The 12,187-nt window shown below is 41.7% G+C and overlaps 1 protein-coding gene across 2 annotated transcripts; it reads left to right on the forward strand.

The window, feature by feature from the left end:
* The first annotated feature begins 21 nt into the window (after positions 1-21).
* On the forward strand, positions 22-11,849 carry LOC114451771 (FYVE, RhoGEF and PH domain-containing protein 6-like). Of its 2 annotated transcripts, none has more exons than XM_028430621.1 (21): positions 22-343; positions 1,132-2,938; positions 4,382-4,523; positions 4,717-4,784; positions 5,334-5,364; positions 7,044-7,195; positions 7,682-7,838; positions 7,930-8,017; positions 8,547-8,597; positions 8,686-8,744; positions 8,828-8,899; positions 9,055-9,123; positions 9,236-9,316; positions 9,432-9,511; positions 9,641-9,743; positions 9,960-10,106; positions 10,301-10,406; positions 10,490-10,584; positions 10,669-10,797; positions 10,905-11,038; positions 11,114-11,849. In XM_028430621.1, exons 1-21 carry the CDS (start codon positions 331-333, stop codon positions 11,148-11,150), a joined length of 3,621 nt encoding a protein of 1,206 aa, XP_028286422.1. In that variant the 5' UTR covers positions 22-330; the 3' UTR covers positions 11,151-11,849. The 2 variants fall into 2 exon arrangements, with proteins under 2 accessions (XP_028286422.1, XP_028286420.1); XM_028430619.1 differs by having other exon boundaries at positions 23-343; positions 4,379-4,523.
* Positions 11,850-12,187: the final 338 nt, after the last annotated feature.

Genomic DNA, 12,187 nt, shown 5'->3' on the forward strand with positions numbered 1-12,187 from the left:
GTCAGACTTTGTGTACTTTGTATGTGGTTACAAACTTTCAGATGAACTTTTTTTGTATTGATTCCGGCACTTTGAGGACCCCTAGTGGAGAGTTTTGTAGCAAACAGAAGGTGATTGGTTCGTGAAACAGGCAGGCGGCGGCAGCAGCAGCAGGAGCCGGTGCGTCTCCAGTCAGAATCATTTGTTTGCAGCAGGATTGCAAGTGTTGCTCGAACTAGACGTAAAGAAAATGTCTGTTTTTTGACCGATAACTGGTCAAATGTTCCCGGACATGAAGGGTGTGTTGATGCAGCACTAATTTACTCAGAAGGACCAAAACAACAACAAGAGATGATGAACTCAGGTAAGAGTCTGGCTTCTCGTCGACTTTTCTGGTTAAATATTAGCCAGTGCTGTTAGAAAACACTAGGTTCAGGTATTTATTTATAAAACTAAGCCTACACATAAAGAATTGAGCAGATGTGGTGTACAGTGTAAAGTTTGCTGTCTGTTTAATTAGTAAATTAGAAAAAACAACAAAGTAAACACATTTATTTATTTTGTCTTCACCTGTGCGTCATTCACACATAACCTGCAGCGTCCATATTTATCACATTAGTCATCTGTGATAACTTCCTGAAGAAGGAAACATAAAGTAAAAAAAAACATTCCTTCCTGTCACCAGGTTAACATATTTAGAGATTTGTAGGCGACAGCAGCTAGATGTGACAGTTTGTTGCATGTCTCTTTTCCCTGCATCCCCCTCCTCAGATTGTCTCTTCATCTCCAACGCTCCTCCTCCTCCTCCTCCTCTGCCTGTTGACATGAGCCATTAGTCGGATTACCACGCTGTTGTCCTGAGTGGCAAAAAAAAGCCATGTGATATTTGAACCCCCCGTAGAGCAGTGGTGTAGTACTTTACAGCAGGTTTACATTAAGCTCTTAGTCGGTTAGGATCAGTGCTACAAAGTGGGTGTAAATAGTGACTTCTTATTAATGCAACATCTGCCAAGCTGCTGGACATGTGTATATTAGAATTTACTTCATACATGGCAGTCAGATTAGAGCCACAATCGTGTGGTTTTTGCATGTGATTCAGAGGAAATAACTTGATGATGTCTCATGTTTTCTCTTTTCATTTGGTCTCCTCAGGCATGCACAAGCCACCCCTGGCCCCTAAACCAAAGCTGGAACACCGCCAGAGGTCAGGTCTGTCTTCACCAATCCCCAAAAGAGAGGGCCTCTCATGTCCATCGCCTGGCACTCAGAAGAGGGTTAAACCAGCGCTGGCACCCAAACCTTGCCTCTCAAAACTGACTTCTGCTGAATCCAATCCGCCCCGTTCCAAGAGCCCCCACCAAACGTCTGCATCAGAAACACCCCGGGCTGTGTCTCTTCTTAACTCCCACAATGGAGTACAACAAGAGAACAAAAAACCTGACTGGGATTATGTTATTCCCATTTGCCTGTGTAGTCAGGAAAACTGCATGTGCATCAGGAACACATCAACAAGCAGAGACCAAACGGACTTAAAAACACTGCACAAGGCCAAAAAAGAAGAAAACAGAAACACTGTCCCTTCGTCTGGACACACCCTGGATAACAGCAAGTGCCCTGTGATCAACACTTCGTCCAGCAACACACACCTCACTAACCAGAAACCTCTTCAGGAGACTCTTACTGCTGACAGAAATCTCAACACAGAGGTGACCGTCAGGCCATGTCTTCCTCACAGAACATGGAGCGATGAGGTAAATGCTAACGTAATACCTGTACCAGAGGAAGATGTTCTTGGCTCAGAGCAAACCCAAAACAAACCAGTCCCAGCAGCCCCTAAGAAGCCTGCCCCTGTACCACGGAAACCCAGGACAGCTGGCCAGGAAAAGGTGGAGGATAGGGAAGAGGCGTTCAACCAGAAAGGGGGGGAAATAAACGTCAAAGAGGCGATCTTGTCATCAGAGGGGAAGGGCAGCTCATCCCCGTCTGTCAGTGTACCTGATAGTGAAAACAAGAAACCAATTTTTCTGTCAAGTCCAGGCAGTGCCCCACCAGCACCTCCGCCCAGGAAAAAACCTTTTCTGTCAGAACTCGAGAAAGTACCGACCTCTGTTCCACAGGAGGATGTGGAGGAGGAGAATCTGGGTGGGCACCGTAGCCCAGCGATCGAGATGTCTGTTGACGACGAAGATGAAGAGATGCAGAAAGAAGGACCAGATAATCTGAATCTCAACCAGTCTCCTGTCAGTGTTGAGGTAGCAGAGGTGAATGGGACACTTAAAGTACCACCAAAGAAGCCCCAGAGACACAGCAGACTTATGGCAATGACTCAGAAGGAGGAACTATCTGAAGAGGGAGAAGTGGGTAAACCAGATGATTGTGTTTTGAATGACAGAGTAATGAGGGAGCTGCCGTTGCCTCCAAATTCTAATAGAACCCTCATAACATCTGGACTCGGTAAGCCTTCTCGCTCCAGCCTGAACAAACAGAAAGCAAAGTCCTTCTCTACTGCAGACATCATTCGCTCAGACGGCCCAAGGAGAAACTCCTTCCGCAAACTGCTGGACTTGAAGCTCTCAGTGAAGATGTTACCGAAGCTAATAGTGAAGGGAGGCCAAAGTGGAAGTGTTCACAAGAACCAAGAGGAATCTCCAAACTTCCCCGAGCACTTCAGGGCTGAGCGCAAGTCCTCCTGCCCACTCATTGGAGTAGAGCAGAGCGTGGATGGTGATGAATTTGATACTGGACTACAACACTATGAGAACATCTCTTACTATGAAGAGATACCAGACTATGAGAATGTGCAGGTGTTAAAAGGTGGGCCGGCTTCTCAGGACTCCTTCCCGCAGCTTCCACCCTGGCAGGACTCGCTCTACAATGATGACGGCATTTATGAGGAACAGGAGCCATATATGTCCCTGATAAGAAGCCCAGATCTGACACCAACACCTGACAATGACAGGTAGATCTCTCAATACGTCTCATCAACAGCTGTTCGGTTGCCCTCGTGCTGCTTTACAGAATAATTCATCTGTAAGATATGTAGTTAATGACATTACTGAAAGGGGAAGATCACAGAAAGCCACACAATGTGTCTATTGTGACAGATTCCTGTCTGGGGAGTTTGACCAGTTCTGGTGGCACGTGGTTTGCACAGGTGTTGATAAGTTGACCTAATAACTTTGAGTCCACCTTACAGGTTATAAGACAGCAGGTTGTTATGACAGGCAACATAAACAACCTTTAACCTAGAAGGGAAGAGTATATACGAGTGTGTGTAAATAGTGGTTGTGGGTGTAGAGGCTTCTCTTTGTTTTGGTATTTGCCACGTTTGTGCACTGCACATTTTATTCATGTTCCTCTTTTTTTTTCCGGGTCGGTCAGATTATTGATTGGTTGTTTTTGACTCTTGAATATCGTCGTTCTCTGTAGTGTCACGTTTTGTGGGATGCAAGCCAACATACTTTTCTGGTGCTATTCTTACCCACAATCCTCCATCTCACAGCTCCTCCTGTCCCTGTCACAGTGTTGTGAGGTGACCGAATTTTACGCACTCTGCATACTCATACAACAGCACAAACTTTTTTCCGGTAGTAAAAAGGCAGACGTTTTGACACAGGAATACAGTCATACTTCTGATTTTGTGCGTGTGTGTGTGCATGTACTGTGTGTACAGATCAAGAAAACATCACCAATGTCACAGCGTTTAATGGTGTATATTGTTGGTAAAACATCTTTGATCATGTGAGCACTAGATGGGCACCAAACTACTCCTGTGTCAATTCACTTGTTATATTTGGAAGTATGTCTGAGTTGCATGACCCCCCCAGAGTCCAAGCATTGTGTTATGAATGACCACTAAGCAGAAGTCAGTTGAAGGAGGATTACAGTTTGTGTAAGTGTACACTTTGTCTACATACAAGCTTAGTGTAGGTTCAAACTGTGCGACAGTCACATGCTTAAATGACGCTGAGCAGCTCACAAGCAGCCACAGTGAAGTGCAACAGTAAACAGACCATAGTAGACCCCCACAGTATTTACAGTGTTTGTGCTTGCCTCATTTCGTTTTCTGCAGTTTGTGTCTGGGAGGTGCCGCTGGTTCAGATGTCCCTCAGAGAATTGTGGCATGTTAGATATGCGGTACATCTTTGGGGAAGCTTCCTTCTCGTTACTCACATGCAGTCGTTTAAAGCTGCAAGGACAAATGAACAAACTGCATGATGGTTGATAACATTATCACTATGTTGTGTCATGTGTATAAAATGTGTCGTCATGTGCTGCATCCACAGTGTTATTTAATAAATGCCTTCTTAGGCTACTTCTGAGTGTGGAAACCACCTGCACAATGTGTTCATGCTCAGGCATCTGTGACCCTATCTGACCACCTGTTTCTGTTTCACAGAAGCTCCGTCGATGAGGAGGTAGCTCCTTCGATCGAGGCCACCTCGGACGACGACATCGTGGCCACCACCTCGAATGAGGAAGACGAGGATGACAGCAGCTCCGTCTCAAGCAAAGGCGACCATGAGCAGACAGAGGAGAGCACGGTGAGAAATATTTCCTGGAGTCATGTTCCAAGGATTTTATCTCTAGATGTCAGAGATAGCTTTTTTTTCCCTTGGACCTTATGACATAACACAACCACAAAACTAGTGGAATTTCTGCCTGGATGGATGATGGAGGCATGTGAAGCTGCTCAGATAAAATTCAAATTTTGTGCCTTTTCACTTTGTTTTTTAGGTGCAGAGAGGACAAAAGAAAAGCAAAATACACCACATCGCCACAGAAATCATGACTTCTGAGAGTGTGTAAGAGGAGGAGTTCTTTATTTTTCTTTGCAAAGCCGTTCAGATACCTGGCAATAAGTTTTCATTTGTTTTAGATGAAAGGAGTGTCCTTTGTGGTGCTCAGATGAAACACCAGTGTCTCATTCAGAAACAGTGTTAACTATTGCTCTGGACAATCCCCGAATGTACCGTAACCATCAACAGGTTTCCCCTGGAGAGGGTGTTTAGCACAACACCTGTGTATTATGTGAAGGACGTTGTTTTTGTGTGCACAACCAGCTGTCATGGTTGCATTTCAGTTTGAACTTTGCTTTCACTTCAGTTTGGTTTTCGAACGAATTTCAATCGTTTGATTTGATTTTCTCAGTTTCATGTTTTTACCAAAGGTTGTTGATATTTAAAATATGTATTACAAGGCAAATATACAGTAACTCTTTACTCTTATATATTAAATAATGTTCTCCCCACCTATACATTGCAGATATAGAGAATATTTCATGTATTTTTATGTAAGAAAACACCTGACCACTGTAACCTGATTATAAGTTTCTCCATGTTTTATTCATCTAGGTTTGTTGACGTCCTGAAGCTGCTTCATATTGTGAGTACCTCACATATTTCACATTAGGGGGTCGTTTCCTCGACTTACAAACAGGCTCTGTGTTAATAGCAGAGGCTGCTGTTGTTATCGTCAACATTTTTTGATGTAGTGCTGGTCTACTGTCAGAGCCCACATTCTCCATATGTATCCTATTATGTTAGCCGTTGGGGCACACCCCATGCAGGATAACTCCCCTCAGTCTCCACATTCCTCATGGTTTTCCCCCCAGACTTTCAGCAGCAGTACGATCCGGTGGTAACACTACACCTCAGCAGGATTAAACAGAGTAGTGTTGTTTTCAGAAATTTCATCTGTAATGCCTCAAAAACCACAAAACAGCGTATGAAGGGCTGGTTCCACTGCTGAACTTCCCTGTCACAACATGACACTGTGAAGGAAACAGAAGTACCTGTTTTCAGGCCATCATTAGTCTGACTTTTAACCATTGCTTGCTTCCCTTTTTAGTTTCTCTGCACATAATGATGTTTTGTTTTTATTATGATTGAATCTAATCATCGCCAAAATGTTATCATTATGCACACAGTCACAGTGGAACTTAATAGTGGCTTGAATGACAGTTATGGACCATGTCAGTGATGGGTTGGACTGCTTATTATTTAATGCAGGTATTATATATAAACCAAGCTACCTGACTAATTAAAACACTGACCTGATGATGGTGGCAGGTGTTAGCAGTATACATGTCAATGTATCGGCTATAGTTGTGATAGTTGCTAATCAGAACAGTCATATCATTGAGTTGTGTTGGCTTGAATGAAAAACAGCTGGACATGTGTGATACACTGATTTATGAGTTATTGTTACAGAACATTGTTGATTCATGTTTGCGGTGTTGTTGAGTTACATCAAGGCACGTTTCTGTTAACATCTTTAGTTTTTCCAAAAATAAGAAGAAGAAGATCATGAGCAGATGTTTGAGAAGGTCACGCAATATCAACGTAGTGGGACTGAGTCATGAGCAATGACTCCTCAGAGCAGAGCGTCGACAGGAAGTGGTCGGGTCTCTGTAGACTGCTGAGGAAGGGTGTCCAGTAATGAAGAACAGTCAGATAGTGTTGAAGTGACGTTGTTTTCTCAGTTTGGCTTGAAGTTTTCTGTGTGTGTGTTTGCTGTCTGGGCCATGATTTGGAGGGAGGCTGAATTTTAACTTGTTATTAAAGATACCCTCTCACAGCTGACAGCCATGGCTGCACTCTAATCTTTTCTTATCTCATTTCCTCATGAACTACCTCACTGTCAGCTGTTAGAGTAGGAGGAGACCAACACGCTTACCACCAGGAGCTCTCTACTGGGCATTCTGTGTGTAAGCTTTAGTTTTATGTGCCATGTGTCCCCATAAACCACCAGAAAGACTCCACATCATCAGAACGAGAGGCAGGAACAGCACTCTCAGGGCCCCCAGCTCTTCTCATTATGGTCCTGATTCATTGTATCTGGAAAAATTTAAGAATACTTAATGTGAGCCAGGTGTGTGTATATTATGAGACAGCAGTTTTCCTCTTTCCTCCATCCTAACCATTTAGGTTAATGGTGTTAGGAGCGTGATGCTTGTAGATCCCATGATATAAATCTTCACTGCATCGTCAAACTAAAAAGAATCACTTCATAACATACAGTACTCTGTGTGCCTGAAATTGACTGTGACTGTCTGTCGGCAGGACTTCCGTGATTCGGTGTCCAAAGCGTCTCGTCAGAACGGGAAACCTGTGATTGAGGAGCGTCTTCTCAGCCGGATCCTGTACTACCTCCCACAGCTCTATGAACTCAACAAAAACCTCCTGATAGAGCTGAAGCAGAGACTGGCCACATGGTACAAAGAGCTTTTGTGTGTTTTGGTCATTTTGAGTAAAGGCATGATTTGGCATTTTATAGAGTTTGATTCACTATCAAATCACACATGGCAAAAATAATACAAATTCAGATGCTGTTCAACTGAAATATGAACACAGCATGCACCAAAGACCCCTAAATGAGCTGTACGTAGGATGAGTACTGGCAATTCCAATCCATTATTTATCATAAAAATAAGTCCTGTCAGGTGGTGATATTGTTTTTTGTATGTTTTGGTTTGGAACTAAATCACAAGTGTGCAGATTTTTTTTAAAGTAGTACAAGTTAACAGCCCTAATATTAGTCCAGATAACTGAAGTCAGACCACAACATCAGTGTCAGCTTCAGCAATGCTCTTGTGACTGAATAAGAACTAAAAATATGCACACATCTATAGTATAATAGTATCACATTACCAATTACTTTGCTGTATTACGCATTTCATTCTACTCTGTTTCGTATGCAGGGATGAGAATGCGCAGCTAGCTGATATTTTCCTGAAGAAAGGGCCCTATCTGAAGATGTATTCCACCTACATCCGCGAGTTTGACAAGAATGTGGCTCTGCTGGAAGAGCAGAGTAAGAAGAACCCGGCGTTCGGTGCTGTAGTACGGGAGTTTGAGGTAATGGCTTCTGCTCAGCCTGTATTCTCGCTCTCTCTGTGATCGTGTGTTTGAATGTGACTGTGTCATTTTTTTTTTTTTTTTTAACAAGGCGAGCCCACGCTGTGCCAACTTGGCTCTGAAGCATTATTTACTGAAGCCTGTTCAGAGAATTCCCCAGTATCAGCTACTGCTCACAGGTACATTAAACACATCTTTTTATTATTTAAATACGTCATTGTATTTATTTTTTGAGCTCCTGCTGTATGACCACAGGCCTCCTGCTGCCCTCTGGTGTCCAGAAACTAACAAGTAGTTTGGAATGTTTGTCTTTTTTTTTTTTCTTCAATCCCCATGTAATAAGATTTTTGCAAGTGCAAGCCAAATCAGATTTGGTGACATAACATGAGCTCTAACATGAGTGAGCTTAGTGTTTCATGAGTATAATGGAATAGGGTCGATTCCTGAGTGCCAAAATGTGAAGAATGTTCCTCACGTCACTCTTGTATAATTGCATTATGTAAGTACCTGGAGACCTTTTTATCTAGGGTTTTATTCTGTGAATTATTCCAGGAATGTACTACACAACACCGAGCACTAAAGACTCAAATTACTTTCCATTTGTTCAATTGCTCTGGTGTTCCTGAATCTCTTGCCCTGCACTGCAGGACAAAGCAGGTTAATAGATGATGGATCCTGAATCTAAAATGTTTGTGATTTTTGTTCCAGATTATCTGAAAAATCTGTCTGAAAACTCAGATGATTACAAGGACACTCAAGGTAAACCCAATGTCCACGTCTGTCCACGTCTGTATACTATATATATATATGTATATATATACAATAATTACACATTTTCTCCACTCAGCTGCCCTGGCTTTAGTGAAGGAGGTGGCCAATCATGCAAATGACATCATGAAACAAGGGGTGAGCCCAGAATTCTGAACAGACACATGTGGATGAATGAAATGCACCATGCCCGTCGCTCATGTCCTCTTATTGTGCCTCAGGATAACTTCCAGAAGTTGATGCAGGTGCAGTGTCGTCTGATCGGCCACCATGAGATAGTCCAACCTGGGCGGGTAAGGCTAATCAACATTATATGGGTCTTTATACTGATTTGTACTCGTGCTCAGACACTCCGTCATGCTCATACTATTAAATAAAATGATAATTAAAAACACATTTCCTTATGCTTGTTAATTAAATCCCTCCTTGTGACACGTTTGTGCTCCAGGTCTTCCTGAAAGAGGGTGTGCTAATGAAGCTATCCAGGAAGGTCATGCAGCCAAGAATGTTCTTCCTGGTACAGCACAAACCTCCTATCCTATTTTCTCTTATGACTATTATGTGATTATTATTATTCCTCTGCTGTGTATTAGAATAAAAATCATGTTTCTCTGTCATTTTCCTTTTAGTGTAACGACATATTGCTGTACACCACTCCTGTTCAGGGCCAGTACAAGCTCAACAACATGCTGTCACTGGCTGGGATGAAGGTGAGAACTTCTTACTCCTTACTGCTCTTATTTCCTTCTCAGATTGTCATAGATATATGATCACACCATGAGCTGTACACCGGCATCACTATTCACACAATGATAATGATTACAGGTTAGCAAACCAAGCCAGGAGGCCAACCAGAACGAGCTGAACATCGAGAGCGTGGAGCGCTCTTTCATTCTGTCTGCGAGGTAATAATCAGGAGGAAAAGATAAGAAACCATGTCTTCCTCCATTCTGATTATTGTGATAATGCTTCCTGGCATTGCATAGATGTGTGAATACTGTGTAGATGAGTACTTACACTTTCCCTTCCTGTAGTTCAGCCACAGAGCGAGATGAGTGGCTTGAGGTTATTTCCGCTGCAATCAGTGACTACATCAAGAAGAAAATTACTTTTATATCCGGCAAGCCTCCAGATGAGGTAAGATGGCAACAAAAACACACTGCATGTTTTTACAGTGTATGAGCCGTTCATAAGATGAGAACAGAGTGCACACAGAGACGAGAAAAGAGTTTTGGCTCCAGTTGTTGTTACTTAAGCCTTAATATTATTCATTATTATGTATCAGTAGAAATAAAGGCACTCTGTGATTAGCTTTGACTAGCAATGAGCTAACACTCCTGTTAATAAATGAAGGGAGAGCTGGGGACTGATGATGATGGTGCTCCTTTGGGATCCAAAGCCCCCATATGGATCCCTGACCCACGGACCACCATGTGCATGATCTGCACCTCTAAGTTCACCCGCACATGGAGGAGACATCACTGCCGTGCGTGTGGAAAGGTGAGGTGACATAAAAAAGGACTCAGATCTGAATAAGAAATGCAATTTCTGAAAATTTCTTGAGAAGATTGTACCAACGAGTTGAATTCTAGGAACTTCTGGGCTCCATCTTAGCTGTGTCATCTCAAATTAGCATGTGTTTGTGTCCTAAAGAGCATACAAACGCCAGTTTTAATGCTTTACCGTCCCACTAGGTGGTGTGCCAGTCTTGTTCTTCTAACAAACACGGCCTTGAATATCTAAAGAACCAGTTAGCTCGTGTGTGTGACCAGTGTTTCATCGTCCTTCAGCAGCAGAAAAGTAAGTCATTGTCGTTTGCCATCCAGCACATATCACTTCTCATATTTATAAGTGTATTCAAACTGCTGCATGCTTGTGTTCAGATGAAAGGGCCTTGACATCAGCCGTGTCTCCTGGAGGCAGAGCTACTTTTGCTTTCTCCAGGAGGCAGAAGAAGATCCCAGCAGCCCTCAAAGAGGTAACTGCTGCTGTGGGTGTGTTGCTTGTGTACAATGACCGGAAAAGTCATCATGTTTTTTTTTGTTTTTTTTTCTTGTTTCAGGTGTCAGCCAGCACAAACACCTCCTCCATGAGCGGGTACCTGCAAAGGTCAAAGGGCAATAAAAAGCAATGGAAGAGGCTGTGGTTTGTCATCAAAGACAAGGTCCTGTACACATACGCCGCAAGCGAGGTGAGCTTTTCCACATTTCCATAAGTAAACGCTCTGTACCACATGATAACTTGGACCATATGGGACTGATCACACATCCATCTAAACTTATCATTTCTTTAATGCAGGATGTTGCAGCATTAGAGAGTCAGCCCCTGTTAGGATTTGTGCTGAATGATTCCCAGAAGTTGCAGTTTAAGCTCTACCACAAAAAAACACTTTACTACATTTTTAAAGCTGATGACATCCAAACAGCCCAAAGGTAGAGTAAAAAATAAGGACGTCATTTCTTATTACACATTAAAAAAAACACTAATATTTTGTTTTTCTTCAACAGATGGATCGAGTCTTTTAAAGAGGCTACCGTGCTATAATGTCTGCTTTACTGCCTTCTTGTTTGGAAATGTTTTACCTCAATACTCTCAGAATTCTGCAAAACACATCCGGAGACTACAAAAAAACAAAGGTTCTGTTTTATTTTGTATTTTTTTTTAATCAGATTTTTTTTTTTTTTAACATGAATGTTACATTTGTATTTTAAAATTAATCATTTCCTATCAAAACTGATCTATTAGGAATTATTGCACGATAAGCTGCATAAACATTTGATTTATGAAAATCTCAGTGGCACATCCCTGTTACCATAATGTATGAATTAAGATTTGATTGACATTAAGTAAAAAGATCTGAACAAATCATGTAGATATTTGTTGTTGTTTGGGAATGATCTTCTCTCCACACATTGTGCACTCTTCATGCTTGTGTAATAGACTTTCACTTTGCATTATTAGGACAATTTGTTACTGTGAATCTCACCTAGAGTCTTGACGGTGTTTTGGGGTGATATTCACTTTTTGAACATAACTGTATCATATTGTTTTGGGTTTTTTTTGCACTTAAGTGATGTACATACATTAAATCTTATAAGACGTATATCCCATGTAAATATGATGATTATAAAAATGTAATCACATTTCCGTGCAATGCATTTTTACTGCTTAAAATCTGTCGATATGTCAATAATTTTGGTTTTACTGTTGCTTTTTTGTCATGGTCAATTTTGGCTGCCCATTAAAAATGTGAAAAGAACGTGGAGGTGTTTTAATTAAAATTGATAAATGACAAATATTACCAATGTGTAGAAATAACATCAAAATTCCAATATGCTCATATATGGTCACTGTGATCATTACTGTGTATGATATATGTCCAGCGTAGATTAAGAAATAAGAAACCTTTATTAGTCCCACAATGGAGAAATTGCATTGTAGAGATCCATATCTGAATAGTTGTCTTTATTACCGTATAATCTTGGAAAAATCAACAGATATACATATATTCTGCAATGTGTTGCCACAGATATCTTATTTTTGCAGCGTAAAATTAAGCCCACGTGTAAACAACAATACAC

This window comes from Parambassis ranga, chromosome 19 (assembly GCF_900634625.1).
Source record: "Parambassis ranga chromosome 19, fParRan2.1, whole genome shotgun sequence".
Taxonomy (NCBI): Eukaryota; Metazoa; Chordata; class Actinopteri; family Ambassidae; genus Parambassis; species Parambassis ranga.

Bases quoted from the DNA above. Each gene is read 5' to 3' on its own strand.
- LOC114451771 (XM_028430619.1), top strand. The intron at 2,939-4,378 runs GTAGATCTCTCA...TCTGTTTCACAG, and splicing joins CCAACACCTGACAATGACAG to AAGCTCCGTCGATGAGGAGG. The intron at 10,798-10,904 runs GTGAGCTTTTCC...TCTTTAATGCAG, and splicing joins ACACATACGCCGCAAGCGAG to GATGTTGCAGCATTAGAGAG.